The sequence below is a fragment of the Euwallacea fornicatus genome, chromosome 6 (assembly GCF_040115645.1).
Source record: "Euwallacea fornicatus isolate EFF26 chromosome 6, ASM4011564v1, whole genome shotgun sequence".
NCBI classification, from domain to species: Eukaryota; Metazoa; Arthropoda; class Insecta; order Coleoptera; family Curculionidae; genus Euwallacea; species Euwallacea fornicatus.
In genome coordinates, this window is record NC_089546.1 from 3,063,972 (window position 1) to 3,079,912 (window position 15,941).

The window sequence follows — 15,941 nt, forward strand, 5'->3', positions numbered from 1 at the left end:
TGTTTAAAATTGTTGTAAGGACATTTATGACTGAAGAATAAATTTGAAAAAAAAGTACATTAAATTGGTTAATTATACTTTTTTATAACAATTAAGTATATCTATTGTTGATAAGTAATAAAACAAAATATACAACACCAACGCAGATCCAAAGCCAGTAAAAAATTGTTTGTGACAGATAAAGCGAAAATAAAAATACCCCGAAGAGATATATGACAATAAAGAAATACGTATATCATATAAACAGGAAGGAACAATGTGAACTAAATAGCGAAAGAGGTGTAAACACCTTGTAAAAAGTAATCTCATGTGATTATACAGTATCCATGCTAGATCTAATCATAGAAACTTTAAACGACGTCCACTGTTCTTGAGTAATTTCTGCACATGGAGCCGGAACGCGTTACTAAACGTCAAAAAATGTCAACTGAGAGAAGATCTTAACCTAACAAACAAAAATTATTGTCTAGTCTGACGTGGAATTGCTATAATTTAAAATTTAAACAACTTTTCCTGTATTTGTTAACCAAAAATATCATTACAAAAAAATCTTAACTAAAAATGGATATCGCAACGCTTTTCGACGATGTGAAACGAATGAACAAACGCCAGGTAACAAGAATAATTGTAATATATTCAAATGTCTATTCCCATACTACTAAATTTTAAAATCATACTTTCAAGTCTTTTACAACTCGAGGGTTTTTCGAAATATTTAAATATTGTTATAATTTTTCACAGTTCTTCTACCAAGTTCTTAGCTTTGGCATGATAGTCTCTTCGGCTTTAATGATTTGGAAAGGACTGATGGTGGTAACAGGCAGTGAAAGTCCCATTGTTGTAGTCCTATCAGGTAATTAAATGATGAGTAGGTCTGCACCATGTACTACATTTCTTTTTAACATAAGGTACAGGTTTTTTGTTGGTAAAGCACACTTGCAACATAAAGCCTTGTCTCTTGTGTTAAAAGAATCGCTGTGTATTAAAACAAACTGAAAAACTTAGGGAGTATGGAACCAGCATTCCATAGAGGCGACCTATTGTTTCTTACAAATTACCCAGAAGAGCCAGTTAGGGTAGGAGAGATTGTTGTTTTTAAAGTTGAAGGCAGAGATATTCCCATAGTGCACAGAGTGTTAAAACTACATGAAAAGTATGTTTTTAATTGTGTCAGAAATAGTCAAGCATTTACTTCTAGCTAATAATTTTAGAGATAACAGTACAGTAAAATTCCTTACTAAAGGAGATAATAACAGTGTGGACGATAGAGGTTTGTATGCTCCAGGACAATTGTGGCTCACCAAGAAAGATATTGTAGGCAGAGCTCGGGGGTTCTTGCCATATGTGGGCATGGTTACTATATTAATGAATGAATATCCCAAATTTAAAGTAAGCCTTTAATGCAATATAAAAAGATATTTGTAGTAATTAGAATTTATTTTAGTATGCTGTGTTGGCGTGTCTAGGTCTCTATGTGCTGATGCATCGAGAGTGAAAATAGTAGCAGGTCATAAATAATTAATTCACCACTAATATATTCAATTAATTTATGATTAAACTGCAAGTTTCTTATTTTGTATATATTTGATATTTCATGTTGTGCATTATTTTTCTTTTTGAGGGAATAAAAGGTGTTAATTACAATATATATCTAATTTTCATTCTTTTTTATATTATTTTTATATTTATTTTTTCCGATTAAATAAATATAAACTTTCATGCTGGAATCGTAGAACTTCATTTCCATAACTGGTGAAATTGGGCAAAAGATATCTAGCAAAAATTTCTAAGCATTTTGCATTTTGGGGCATAAAAGACTTTAGCACTTCAGTAAGAGGAGGTTTATGTGAATGAATTGCACTAGGAACAGTTACAATAAGTTTTCCATCTGGAGGTAGCTTCTGATTACTGTTTTTTTCTTTCATGCCAATAAAAATTTGTTCAAATGGTTGTTTGCCTAAAATGTGTTTTCTATATAAATACTTCCTGAAAATAGTGATTACTATGTACCTGGAGGTTCTGAAAATTCACATATAGGCTCTCCACTTAATGTGATTTTAAGCCAGTACCATTTTGCAATTAAGCTCACTTTCCACTTTGGGAAAATTGTGTCTGTTAAGAAATTAAGGTGTTGAGGGGAATTTGTACACCACACCACAACAATTCCATTATCACTAAGTAAATCTTCAATGGGAATTGCCTGTAAATTGCAATTAAATATCATGTCATAGGCATGAGGACATTTCTTTCTTTTTCTTCTTATATACTTATTCCACCAAGGAGGATCTAATAGGATCAGGTCAAATTTTTCACCTGATAATTCCTTGCCTATAACTTGCACATCATTGCAAAAAAACCTGCAATTTTCAGGGAAGATATATTGTGCACCTTGAACAGGTCTAATCACTGGAGGTCCAAAATTGCCTCCTGAGATTGTTTTTAATTGATGTTTTCCTGTTTCTTCATAAATGAAATCTGCAGCCTTTAAAGCTTTTTTATTATCGATAGTGGATGGTGAGTTTTTTAAGTAGTTGCTATTTTGTAATATAGGTTTTAAAACTGCATATTTATGTTGAACTTCTATTGCAGCCTTTTCAATAGAATTTGATGTATCTATGGTTTGAGTTGCTTCATTTGGTATTTTCTTTGCTTTTTTCCGAGCTGTAACTTTGCTACGGTATGGAAACAGAATTTTGAACAGGTCATTATTAATTTTAGGACTTCCTGTTACTTCTGATATGACACAGTTAAAGTATTGTTCAGTGCAAAGCAAAGTTCCATCTTCATGTTCATACAAAATACTCATTTTTTTATTACTTATCTGGAAGATTTTCTATTTTAAGGTTTGGTTCTTGGCCTAATATGTATAGAGTAGTTAGGATAATGAAGTACTGCATTTATGCCTTATGGTTTTGTCAGCTTCACCAGTATAGTTGAGGAAGAAAAAATAATATACAAAATATACCTTTATTTCGTCCTGTATCAACGAATTTATACTTATTTTTTAACTTGAATGATTTTATAAAAAAATAAACTCAACGTATGAAAATTTAAATAATAAATAATGAAGTAAACTAACGTCAATAATCACAATTAAACAAAAAGCAGCTGTGGTGTGTCCATGCTTTTAAGCAAATTGTATAAGTGGTATTTTCTGTCCTTCTCTCCCTAAAGCTTTTTAAAAGAGAAAGTCTATAGATTCTGGCCCTTTTCTATCTCTACTTTAACCAAACTTTCTCTCGTACTTCTATTTTTTCAAATATTCATTAATTTATTATTTTAAAGTTCTAATATATTTTTATCCAAAAAATGCCTCTTACGATCGCCGAAATCAACCAATTGTTTCGTACTACAAAAAATTTTGATAGGGTGCTTCAGAAGGTAAGTTACCCTATATTCCTAAACTTGTTGATAAAAAAATACCATTGGTTCCATAAATGATGCAATTTAAGGTGAATGTTATTTCTTTGGGGAATGGAAGTTGTAGAGCCGAAGTTAAAGTCGCTGAGGAGCATTCTAATATAATGGGAGGGCTGCATGGTGGATTCTCGGCTACTTTAGTTGATGTCATCTCAACTTATGCATTAGTTTCGCATAAAAAGGGACGTGTGCCCCATGTGTCTGTTCATATTAATACTGAGTGAGTTGTTCATGGAGTGATAATTCACAATAGTTTTTATTTTAACACAAATTTCTTAACAGTTTTATTTATGACTTGAAAGGAAAGGAAATTAGGTCTTTTTAATTAAACATTAGGTGTTTAAAATATAGGAGTTGCCTATTAATGTCAATTAAAATAACCTGTAGCATATAAATTAGAAACAACAGAGAAACAAAACTAAAAAGAAAGGAAAATATATAGGAGAATTCAGTTCTATGTTTTGGGAAAATATTGGTATTTGGCCTTACTAGTTTTAAGAATAAACTCAAAAATTAAGGATTTCATCATATCAAAATCATAAGCATTTTAATATAACAATAATTGTTATTATAAATAAACTAGGTTGTATGCTTATATAAGATGGTTCCTAAAAATGTTCTGATATTTAAGAAGCCGATTCTGTAGATTGTTCTAAGACAAGAATGTTATATAATCATATGTCCTCAAATGGGTACTTCCTAAAATACAATGTTAAACATTAAGAAAAATTAAGTATGCCTTGTAGAAATTTATGCTGAAAATAATAGCAAATTTGCTAAAAAAATAAAGTTAACTATGCAAAATATATTTAAGACTCCATAAGAAAAAGGACAGATGAATGTATTAGGGCAAATGATGGCCATTTTCAAAAACTTTTATAATGTATCAAATTTTGGAAATACCAATGACATAGCCCTCATTCCTCTATAAGAATTAACATGGTAACCCCCTACACACATCTATGGTTACAGTATATTTCATTAAATAGATGAAAAATGCATTTTTCACACTACTATGTGGGTATAAAGAGTTTCAAATTTAGCAACTTTACAGCTTGCTAAGTTTATAGATGTTATTAAAATAATCCATATTATCAAAAATTAGACATTTTCACATCTCCAATTTTGTTTTAGTTCTTTCATTTTTCAATTAGTCAGTTTGTGAATAATCATATACATCTTTAAACTGAAATTATCAATTTTGATATTCCATACATTTTAAGCTTTAAAATGAGACAATAAATGTATTTTTTTTTCTAGATATATCAAGGGTGCAAAAATAGGGGATCAAATAGAAATCATAGCAGACACTGTAAGGGTAGGAAAAACTTTGGCCTTTTTGGAAGTTTTCATTAAGAATAAACACACTGGAGATCTTTTAGTAAAGGGCTCTCATACAAAGTTTTTGATGAATGTTAAAGAATAAGCTTGAAATGATGAAATTTTCAAAATTAGTAGCAAACATGTACATAAAATCGTTATAAGGTGAATATATTTTATTATTTATATTTTGTTACTGTTTGAATAAAACATATTATATTGTGTTATATTGTATTTTTATATTGTTTGAGGATTTAAGTTTGATCAATTTTTAATCACATAATAGTATAGGATTGGTAATTAAGTCATTGCGGATTTCATTAATAAGATGGCATTGTATTTTTATGTATGTTTTTCTTACCACAGATGAGATCTTTTGATGTATAGGGTGTAACATAAGTAGGGGTTTTCCTTTTACACGACATTGACCTCAAAAAACTAAGCAATATTTTTATATAATATTTTTTCGAAATCTCAAAAACAACGGAAATATGCGCCTATAAAAGTTTTAATAAGTACTAAATCTTTAGCTACAAGTGACACTCCGAGACTGGCTACAAAAAGTGTTGGAAATTGTTTCCATTGGTTTCATTTGGACAAACTGCTATTAGAAGAGATAGTTTTCCTCTAATTATTTCCGCAACGTTTTCTATCCGTTCACGCAATTCCTCCACTGTGTTATTTTCATTCGTAAACACTAAACTTTTCATTTAATCCCACAAATAAAAATCACATGAATTAAGGTCTGGCGATCTTGCGGGTCATCTTATTCGTCTGTTGCGACCTATCCATCTGTTAGGAAATTGGTCATTTAAAAAGTCTTGTACTTTACGCCTAAAATGAGGTGGAGCACCGTCATGTAAAAACTATATAGACTAACGTTTAAAGGCACATTTTCAAGACGGTCAGGCAAATTATGTTCCAGAAAATGGAGATAGTTTAAGCCTGTCATTCGATCTGGAAAACAAAAAGGTTCAATAATCATGCTATTAAACATGTCGACCTTAACATTTAAAGAAAATATCTACTGGAAATTAGTTCGGCGAATAACGTGAGGATTTTCCATTGCCCGTACGTGCGTATTTCGAAAATTATTTATTCCGATCCGAGTACAAATTGATGCATCCGTTACTACAATAAACTTAAGGAAATTTTCGTCACGAGCGGTTTTTTGTGAAAGTCAGTCAAAAAAGTATACTCTTGAGAGATGGTCTTGTGACATAAATGCTTGAACTCATTGCACGTGATAAGGATAAAGGTGAGTTTTATTTAAATTCTCCACACTGCCACGTGAGATGTAGAAACTTGCTCTGCGATTCGTCTAATACTGATAGTTGGATTGTCCCGAACGATATCTAAAACATGCTCCTCAATGGGTGCCATTTTAGATGATCTAGGTCTTCCAGCATGTCCACCATGCATTGCTGTTAGGTTTCCAATTTTACGAGATCTTTCAATAAGGTAAACAAATCTACGGACTGCAGGATGATATCTTCTCGGAAAGCGCTCAACATACAACCGCGAAGCTGCGACGGCATTCTGGTGACATTCCCCGTATATCAACATGTCCACCAATTCGTGATTCGAATAATTATGGGCCTTTGTCAATTTAATAGTATCAATAGTGATTGTTTATCAAAATAACACCTGGAGCTAAACTTCACGACTGATTGTTAAGCGGCGTCGGTAAATTGCATAAAAACAGTAAACATTAAATGTTTTTTGCGTTTTTGCAATAGCTGATGATTTTTTTGTGGGACATTTTATTTTCTTTACGTTTAATTACTCTTTTATGCAGGAATGGATTTAGATTGTTTACAAAATGTATTAAAACTCATATGCGCATATTTGTGTTTTTTTTAGATAAAAAAAAAGTTATATAAAAATATTGCTTAGTTTTTTGAAGTCTATCTCGTGTTAAAAGGAAAACCCCTACTTATGTTACACCCTGTATTATTACTTGATTCTCAATGAAACATTGAGTAGCAAAATTACATTACATCTTTTAAACAGTGTGTGTGTGCTTCGTACAGGAAGTCCATGTAAGCATTGGAAGATGTTTTTCGAGCATCTAATGTATGATATTTTCATTATTAAAAAACAAAAAACAATATCTCCAATTGAAGCATTTATTCCAAAAGAGGACTGTTTTGATTTGTTAACAATTTTGCAAGAAAATCTTGCTCTTTTGTAAAATTTATAGCGGAAATCTATTGTATAAAGCAGACTGTGGCGTTATATACCTTGTTCAATAAATAAATAGTAATATCATTCGTACAACCTTTTACCTTTTTTCCTGTTTTTCATGTAAACTGCTAATAGGTATTAAGTTTCTTGGTAAAAATATTTTCTGGAAAGTTGAGATAACGGTTCGATACTTAAAAATGTTGTTAGATTTTTTGTCAGATCACACATTTGTGTGACATTGACGAAAAAGTAATGACACTTTTCATTTTTGGACTTTGGATTTCATTCAAAAGTCGGAAAGTGGCATTTTTCGGTGCGCTTATGGGGTAAAGCTTCTTTCCCATACCTTCACGAGGAATGTGTATTTTCAGCATAGTTAACCGCCTGGGAAATAGTCGTTTACTTTTTTCAGTGTAGTATAATAACAATTTATTTTCTAAAAACTCGTTAATTACACTTAAAATTAAATTCAAATTAACAGAATATAATAGAACTCACACACAACAACTGATGTCTTAGAAAGAAACTACATTTGTTCTTTTATTGTGCACAAAAATACTTCCCCCAAAACCAGAATATGTATTCAACAACTCATTATTCTCATTAAAAATACATAAATTATTCTCATTATTTTCACATTTCACATACTTGTTCTGATTAGGAATGGCTACGTGATTTTTATCTGCCAAATTTGGAATATAACGGTAGTCAGTGTTCGTTCGAATTGTCGAACACAGGCTTTTGTAATCATCCAAAGTCAGTTGGATAACAGCCCCTCCAACAAGACTCTTGCAACTAACCTGATTATTAATGACATCTATGTGAATGCTTTCAAGACTGAGACAAACAAAATTGTTGACTATGTTGTAGTTGGTTAAGTAACACCAATCAGATTTAGGGCTGGAACTGGTGATTTTGAATTGCTGCAGTGGTTCAGAGCAGGAGCCAGTGTTGAAATCAATTTGAGAACCACAGGTAAAGGGTTGGCCGTTTTTGATGATAAATTGCTTTCCTAAAGCCATTTAGGCATTAAATAATTTATATTCTTTTTGGTCTGAGTTTTACCTGAAGGTTGATGAGTAGCTATAGTAATCCCACCAACTCCATCTCTCAGTCTAAAATTTAATTCTATGGCCCGTACAGGCTCAAGACCTTGATACACTGACTGGGAGATTTGACTGCCTAATCCATCCAAGCTACTCAATCCTCTATTTACGTCTTGTTCGATATTCTACATGTACCAAGGTGTCTCTCAAAGTAGTGCCATAACTTCAACCATGTATTCTACGGTCCAAAATATGACCAAAACTTGCTATAAAAATATACAAAAAGTCGGTTCGTTTTTGACACACAGGGTATAAAATATTGGATTTTGATGATAGTTTTTTTCATTCTTTCGAAATGTTTCGAAATTAAGTAGTAAAATTTTGTACTTTATTGTAACTTTTTGTGCTCCTTCTGAATCTTTACAACAAAATGGCCACATTTTTCCAGAGGCGGTTAAACTTTTTTATACTTAACTATTTATGAGAACGGTTACAAAACATGAAGACGTTTTACAAACTATAAAAAATAATCTCGCAGCTAGTATTAGATTAATAGCACTTCAAACAAATATTTTTCATGCAACAGTATGGAGAATTGATACTAAGCAACAACTTCATCTGCTGAATCTGCACGGGGCACAAGAACTTCTTATAGACGATTTCCATCTTCGATTAGAATTTCACGAGTGGTAATTAGCGGAAAATGATATTGACCCATCTTTTATGTCAAGAACCATATTCACAGTTGATGCAGCTACTTTTGCAAGGAATGGTATTTTTAATGCATAATTATCATATTTGGGTGGAACCATATCCCAAGGAAACAAAAGTTATGGCCCTACTAGCATTATTTTAAAATCACTGTTTGTGTTACAACTTTAAATAGTAGAATTACTATCATTTCTTTCCGGAAAATTTAAATGCAAATAAGTATTGCGAATTCCTGCCAAACGATTTTTTTTAGTTCTTTGGAGATGTTCCCGTTGAAACAGAGGAAACATTGTTTTTTGCGTGACTGCATGATAATTGTCCCAACAGATGGGTGGATAGAGCCATTAATGCTCCTATTCGTTAGCACTCTAGACCTTTAGACTTAAATATACCCGATTTTACAGTTTGGCAATAAATAAAAAGTAACGTGAATTCCACTCCAGTAGAGACCCTAGAAGATTTACGACAGTGTGTTCAACAAGCTTTTCAACAATTATTTGACTAATTGCAAACAACGTTTTCTATGCCGAAAATGCTGCGAGCATGTATGCAAACAAACAGTAGACACTTTGAGAATGTGCCAATTGGGTTTTAAATCTAATGTTTATTTAATGAGACGTAGTATTAATCGATTTGTTACATTTAAATTTTATTATAAACTGTTGAAGATTTCGACTTTCAACATGAGTACCTCTTTTATGTAAAAAATTTCAAGTTTAATATTTTTCCTAAAAAGTCATCAATAAACTTAGGTACAAAAAAGTTTAGGCAGATTTTAGGCACTACGATCCCTTTATTACCCCAGTATTACACGCCCCAAAATTTATGTTGTATGTATGTACAATTTCGTTCTAGAGATTCAGAAGGAGCGTAAAAAGTTACAATAAATTATAAAATTTCATTATTAGAAACCAATATTGTACACACTATATGTCGAAAACGAAACGCCTTTCGATGTATGTTCATAGGTTTTCATCATATTTTCGGACCTCGAATACGCGAGGAGTTGAATTTATGGCACTAAAACCAGGCACCTTATTTATTAGTGATTGTTTTAGTACTTAAAGTATTAAACGCATATGATTGGTTTAAATAACAAATACTAATATTTTGAAAATAATCAAACCTGTGAGTGTTGAAGAACTTTCTGTACCTGCCCATTTATTTGGCTGCCTAAACCTTCCAAGGGTTTCAGGGCGTTTGTAACACTTGCTGATATGGTATCACCTAGGTTATCCAATCCACCTAAAAATATATTATTCCAAACAAAAAAAGATGTTTTCAAATTATTTAAAATTGCAAGGAGAGAAACATGAAAAAATTCTTAAAAGGCTAGTACCCCAACTGAGGCTAAATTATAGGTAGTATGTCTAAAGAATATAAAATATCCATATAAACGAATACATGTTACCTGCACGTCATCCAAGAGTATTGAACAGGATCGGAGCCAGCCCGCTCTTACACTGAAAAAGTTTTTAAAACAAGTTCTTAAGGTAATGGAAACTGCAATTTAGCCACGTCTAATCTCGTCCTGTATATTAAACAATTAAAAAGTTTAGTTTATATTCCATTATGCGCGCGTAACAAACGCTCGCATTTCAAATCGGAACAAGTTTAACTCTGTAAAACGCCGTCGCCTTTGTAGCACATCTATCATTCGTATGAGACGACCGACCAATCAGGAGCGACAAAGAGCGGCCACGTGTTTGGTTTATGTATATGGATATTATTTATTCGTAACGCATACCGTGCACCGTTTATTTGGATGATTTCGTGATAAAGTCATTTGAAGGTAAAGATAGCATACGTTTGAAATAATAGGCAAAGTTAGCTTTAATATGTAATAAATCCCAGTAATTAATTAATGCTTCTATGTGAAATAATAGATTTCATAAAAAGACCATCCACCTATTTTTTAAACACTCAAACGTAGTTTAATATACGACAAACTTACCAAAGTTCTGGCCATTTACTGCGAAAGCCTAGAAAGGAGAGAAACAAAGTTAAACATTTCAGCATTTTAAACTCGATGCGGTTTTAGTATTTTGAGTTTTTATTTTAATTATCGGATCTCAATCGAAAAAAATGATATAAGATAAACTTTTGATAAGGCCTTTGGAGCGCTCATCTTTGGCAATGGACCTCCACTAATGCACTCATTCATTGTCAATTCGCTGCTTTATTCATCGTTTAGTAAGCTTAGATTCCTGTGCCAATGTGCTTTCTTGTGAAACTTGGAATTTAGGGTATAAAAATGTTCTATACTGTACCATATATGTGAACGGCTGTCTTTTGGTATAATTTCTTAGCTTTTATTTCATCAGTTCTTGAAAAAACAGCATCTCAATAACGAAGAAAAGTACACTTCCGAGTAGACGATGAAAATTGATTCTAAAGAAGACACTGCACGATATCTCGGTTCCAAAGTGATTTTTTTTATGAGTTAAGGAAACGTTTCATCCCGAAAGTGAGAAGATAGAGATCACTTATATTTTCTTGGCAAAATTGACGTTATAGCTGGCTAACCAAAGTTTCATAAAACGCTTTATATTAATCATATTGTTTCATATACAATGACTGTAAAATGTTCAAACACACTTACACTCTTTTTTTGTGTATAGCAATAATAAAAATGAACAATTAGGAAAGGGCTTTCGTATATGTTTGGTATTAGGATTTGCTCATTGACAATGCAAGAATATATTTATAATTCAGTATCAAAATATAAAAGAAGTGAAATATTTTAACAAACAGGTCGTTTTTGGGGTCTTAAAAATATTCGAACATTTTAATACATCGTGGTTTTACCTATAAGAGCATGTCTTGTGTTGAATCTAGTATTCTAACGGTGTTCCATGGTACTTATTATAATTTCCCCTACTACTCGTGTGCATTTTTGAGGGGCAAAAATAAATAGAGTAAAAAATAAGACAAATATTACTTTAGATTTACGACAATTGGTCATTTTCAACTTTAAGAAGAAGTTATCTTACTGAAAAATTGGCAAAAAACTTTTTTGAGCAAGAGTATGGTTCAAACATTATTCACCGAAACAAAGTTGAAGATAAAATTCTTTCCATCAAACTAACTGGCCGTCCAAAATTAATGAACGCTCGAGAAGAGCGATATATCATGAAGACTATTAAGGAAAATCCCACAACTAGTGCCCTTAAACTGCAAATAGTTCTGGAAAATCAAGTTGGTAAAAAGTATCTCGAGGAATTATATGAAAATGCATAAGAGCAAATGGTTTCAATGGTCGAGTACTTAGAAAAAAATCATGGCTTAATACCAAAAATAAAACTAAAAAAAAAATTGCATTAGAGATGATTTGAAAAGCGGAAAACTATTGGAAGGATGTAATTTTTTTCCATGAGTTAAAACTCAACATATTTGAGTACGATGATTGATAAATAATATGGAGGAGACTCTACGAAGAACTGAAAACAAGCAATTTATGTCCTACTGTGAAATGTGGTAGTAGGTTAGTAATGATCTGGGGCTGTATTTCGGCCACAGGAGTTGGGGAATTAGTGTTTATTGATGGAACAATTTGTTAAAAAGTGCCCGTAATATGGGAATTCAAGAGAGTTTTAAGTGTTATTAAGATAATAATCCCAAACAGCTTTTTAAAAAATGGATACTCTATAACTATCCAAAAATTCTAAAAACCTCAGCTCAACCTCCGGATTTTAATCGGATTAAGAATGTATAGCAACAGTTGGATTTGCAAGTATGACAACATTCAATAACAAATAAAAATGAGATAAAAATGTTTAATGGAATGGCGCTAAATTGACTTTAATTTAATTTTGTAAAAAGTTTTATCCATGCCTAAACGGCTTGAAGCCGTTATTGACGATTAAGGAGGGCATACAAAATATTAATATTTCTTCCTCGCGTGTTTATTGTATGTTAACGCATTCGAAAGTTTAGTATCAGAAAATTTTTGTGATACCAAAAATGTATTGTTATTTATACTTTTTTATATTTTGATATTGTTAGTTAATATTAAATATGTTTTGGCATTGTTAATAAGCAAAAAGTAATACCAAACATAAACCAAAATTCTGTTTCCTAACTGTTTTTTTTATTATTACTATACAAAAAAGAAGATTGTATTGTTGTTGAATATTTTAGGGAGTCACCGTATATACATACCAATCATTCAACAAAAAGCAGAAGGCGACCGATATAGATACTTAATGGATATTCAAGCTGGTGTTATGCAAAAAATGGTAACGGTCATAGTTTCTGTTTAATAAACTTGTAGTTTCAGATAATATAAATACCACCGTCTATTTAAGAAGTAAAGACGCCATATCAACTAGTGTTAATAATACAGATATTTTAAAGCAATAATTATTCTTACCAACAAATACACAAAGAAAACTTTCTGCACCTGGAATTCCATTTGAAATATCTTATGCTAAACTCATTTAAACAATAAATAAACATGAATTCCCTATGAAGCTCATTATACCGCAATCGGCTAACGAAACAAAATATAAAAAGTCGAGAATATCCGCGTAGTATGGGTTGTTAAGGAGATATCCTATATATACGTATGTATTTAAGTATGTAGATGTGTATGTATAGACAGGGTCCGCCTTTGGGAGCTGGCGCAATCCGTATATGAAAAATTACAAGTTTAATATATTTTTAAAGTTTGTATTTTTGTTTTGTTGAGAAAAGCTAACATTATAAAAATATTTTCAACATAGTATTACTTCCGGTTATTCTGCAAATTGACCCTTATCCCATTTTTTAAAATAGAATACAGGAGTTTTTTTTAAATAAAAATGAGTTTTTAGTTGAAAACAAATATAAGTTTCATAATACAACATAGTACCGATTCTCAATTATTTATTATTTATTTTTACGCCTTTTTGGCACTTGTAGAACTTCACTGAAACTTAATTATTTACAAAACTATTTGACATAAATTTATTAAATAAATTTTAAGTTACTGGAAAATTAACTCAACTTTATATGCCATTAAAGAAAAAAAAAATTTACATGAAGCGCTAATGTGCTGAACTAGAGATAAATGCAGAAACAATTAAATTATTTGTGTAAATAAAAATATAGTATTTAAAGCAGTTTTGGAATTATATAATTTGTTCATTTAGATAATAAGTACAGTGAAAGTCGTGATTAACAACGTTGGTTATAACAAGTCGCATATAGCGATGGAAATTTGAATGTTGAATTGGATTTGCATTCCCCCATTTAAAAAAAAATCGCTTTTAAAATCCACAAGAAAAATGCTTCAGTGCAATCAAAAATGTCAAATTTGGAGAATATGTATCTGAATAATCAATATTTTTTACCAAATACCACATCAGTTCTGCAGTCGGTTAACCAGGCTATCATAAGATCAGTGAAACTTCATTTTAGAGAGCTCTAACTAATGAATATTATTGAAAACAATTAGCAAAACAAAGTATGTGTTATTAATTGAACAGAGTATCGTCCCAAAAAATCACGAATTGTTTTAGACATGCAAGTTTACAACCAGCACCAGTAGCTGACGTCTTTGAAGAGGAAGACGATCTTCTTTTAGCTGAAGTGGCAAGAAACTAAAATTTTAAAAAAAATCTGCTTTATGGTCCTTTCATTTGTTGCAATTCTTTACTATTACACATAGATATCAGACGAAATAGCTTGCATAGTTCCATTTCAAAATTATATTAATTACCTGATATTCATTGTACCTACTTCTGAATAAAGGCTACAAGTTTCAAACTTAAACTATGTATTTTAGGCATGTTTTTTTCATAAGAGACCTGATTTGAGTGCTATGAAAATTTTAGAAATGACGGTTTGTCATAAAATGGACAGTCACCAACATATTGCCTAAGAATATCTTTCATAAACATAAAACAAAAAATTCCAACTTATTTCTACTTAATCGTTCATGCTACTTTAGTACTTGATTTCTGGCTATATGAATAATATGATATTTCCACAAGAAAAAGCTTTTGAAGGTGGGTATATCCTGTTAAAACGATTCTGTCAGTTAATTATATGCCGGTTAATAAACAGTGTTGTGCCTGTTAAAAATATCATGCCGATTAATAATAATTTATTGCGAATGATTCAGACGATGTGGAAATTACCACACATATGAAAATGAACGCAGCTACAAACGTGGCATAAATATGGATTTTATTGTTTATATTGAGAGAGAAAACAAGCATATCGCAGTATTGATATGATGCAGAGATGCAATTAAAATAGTGGAGGCATCCAAGGATTTTTTTATGTAATTAGAAAGTGACTTATTGCAATATAACTGTACCACAACTTGGTAAATGTTTTGTACAGAGTTATATAATTAACTGAACATTAAATAAAATTATACATTAGATATATAAGAGAGAAGGTCGGAGCTCGATTATAACACACTGTACAGGGTCATTCAAACTCGACGGTTTTTTTTATACAAAAAGAGATGGACTTAGGGAAGGGACTTTTTCACCACATTAAATAAGAGAACGTAAGCTAAAATAAATATTAAAAATATTAAAATAGAAAAACGACGCTCGGTGTCGCTATACCGACGCTGTTTTTTTTTCATAAACATACCTTTTGTCAAAAATCTGAACATTGATACATTCTAAATAAGTTTTGCATAAAAACTTTTTTATAACTTCCAATCATTTAAAAGCTACAGATTAATAAATATTAGCATGTTAGATAATCTTGCGGTGATTGGCTGATATTACTGTTTGACAAAGATATAAAAAATAATTGACAATCTGAATGTTTCCTCTTGTCATTAATAATAATATTAAAACATAATTACCCGATATGTTAATATTTGATCAGAATGTATCAATGTTTACGGTAAAAAAACTATGTTTTTGAAAAAAACCATACCATCGTTTTCAATATTTCAATATTTTTCGCATTTATTTTTGCGTACATACTTTTATTTAATATGGCGACAAAATTAATTTGCTAAGCTCGTTTAGTATTAAATGGGTGGGGCGTCGAGTTTAAATATCGAGGATTCAAATTAAAAAGGTAAATTTTGAGACCAATTTGTCGATGGGTTCTTCAAGCGTTGAAGTTCAATGATTTGAAAGTGAAAATAATCAAACTACAAAAATTTTGAGTTTTTCCTGAAACTTTGGAAATGCATCAATGTGTCGTACCAAATATCCAGATAGATCCGGACCATTAAAATGCGTTGATCAGAAATGCGGAACTCTGAGCTTTTTTTACTTTTTAACATTATTTACCACTATT

At 31.2% G+C, this 15,941-nt stretch overlaps 4 protein-coding genes across 4 annotated transcripts; 2 read left to right on the forward strand and 2 right to left on the reverse strand.

Annotated features, from left to right (window-relative positions):
* The first annotated feature begins 449 nt into the window (after positions 1 to 449).
* twr (signal peptidase complex catalytic subunit SEC11 homolog C twr) lies at positions 450 to 1,648 on the forward strand. The gene is made up of 5 exons (XM_066283300.1): positions 450 to 612; positions 742 to 853; positions 1,006 to 1,153; positions 1,212 to 1,389; positions 1,445 to 1,648. The coding sequence occupies exons 1-5, from the start codon at positions 562 to 564 to the stop codon at positions 1,493 to 1,495; spliced, it is 540 nt and encodes a 179-aa protein (XP_066139397.1). The 5' UTR covers positions 450 to 561; the 3' UTR covers positions 1,496 to 1,648.
* Positions 1,639 to 2,821, reverse strand: Mettl4 (Methyltransferase like 4). The gene is made up of 2 exons (XM_066283287.1): positions 2,011 to 2,821; positions 1,639 to 1,957 (listed from the first exon to the last, which is right to left on the reverse strand). The coding sequence occupies exons 1-2, from the start codon at positions 2,804 to 2,806 to the stop codon at positions 1,686 to 1,688; spliced, it is 1,068 nt and encodes a 355-aa protein (XP_066139384.1). The 5' UTR covers positions 2,807 to 2,821; the 3' UTR covers positions 1,639 to 1,685.
* A 409-nt stretch (positions 2,822 to 3,230) lies between these two features.
* On the forward strand, positions 3,231 to 4,967 carry LOC136339803 (acyl-coenzyme A thioesterase 13-like). Its single transcript, XM_066283302.1, has 3 exons — positions 3,231 to 3,381; positions 3,453 to 3,640; positions 4,681 to 4,967. The coding sequence occupies exons 1-3, from the start codon at positions 3,310 to 3,312 to the stop codon at positions 4,844 to 4,846; spliced, it is 426 nt and encodes a 141-aa protein (XP_066139399.1). The 5' UTR covers positions 3,231 to 3,309; the 3' UTR covers positions 4,847 to 4,967.
* Positions 4,968 to 6,855: 1,888 nt separating this feature from the next.
* Positions 6,856 to 13,230, reverse strand: LOC136339799 (uncharacterized). The gene is made up of 5 exons (XM_066283296.1): positions 13,057 to 13,230; positions 10,639 to 10,666; positions 9,811 to 9,929; positions 7,993 to 8,158; positions 6,856 to 7,939 (listed from the first exon to the last, which is right to left on the reverse strand). The coding sequence occupies exons 1-5, from the start codon at positions 13,096 to 13,098 to the stop codon at positions 7,443 to 7,445; spliced, it is 852 nt and encodes a 283-aa protein (XP_066139393.1). The 5' UTR covers positions 13,099 to 13,230; the 3' UTR covers positions 6,856 to 7,442.
* Positions 13,231 to 15,941: the final 2,711 nt, after the last annotated feature.

Excerpts from the sequence above, each read along its gene's own strand:
- twr (XM_066283300.1), top strand. The coding sequence starts at position 562 with ATGGATATCGCAACGCTTTTCGACGATGTGAAACGAATGAACAAACGC. Across the intron at positions 613-741 it reads AACGAATGAACAAACGCCAG|TTCTTCTACCAAGTTCTTAG; the intron begins GTAACAAGAATA and ends AATTTTTCACAG. Across the intron at positions 1,390-1,444 it reads ATGAATATCCCAAATTTAAA|TATGCTGTGTTGGCGTGTCT; the intron begins GTAAGCCTTTAA and ends AATTTATTTTAG.
- Mettl4 (XM_066283287.1), bottom strand. The coding sequence starts at position 2,806 with ATGAGTATTTTGTATGAACATGAAGATGGAACTTTGCTTTGCACTGAA. Across the intron at positions 1,958-2,010 it reads TGAATTTTCAGAACCTCCAG|GCAAACAACCATTTGAACAA; the intron begins GTACATAGTAAT and ends AACACATTTTAG.
- LOC136339803 (XM_066283302.1), top strand. The coding sequence starts at position 3,310 with ATGCCTCTTACGATCGCCGAAATCAACCAATTGTTTCGTACTACAAAA. Across the intron at positions 3,382-3,452 it reads TTGATAGGGTGCTTCAGAAG|GTGAATGTTATTTCTTTGGG; the intron begins GTAAGTTACCCT and ends ATGCAATTTAAG. Across the intron at positions 3,641-4,680 it reads TCTGTTCATATTAATACTGA|ATATATCAAGGGTGCAAAAA; the intron begins GTGAGTTGTTCA and ends TTTTTTTTCTAG.
- LOC136339799 (XM_066283296.1), bottom strand. The coding sequence starts at position 13,098 with ATGGAATTCCAGGTGCAGAAAGTTTTCTTTGTGTATTTGTTG. Across the intron at positions 10,667-13,056 it reads TTTTCTTTGTGTATTTGTTG|GCTTTCGCAGTAAATGGCCA; the intron begins GTAAGAATAATT and ends TCTCCTTTCTAG. Across the intron at positions 7,940-7,992 it reads AGCTACTCATCAACCTTCAG|GAAAGCAATTTATCATCAAA; the intron begins GTAAAACTCAGA and ends AAATGGCTTTAG.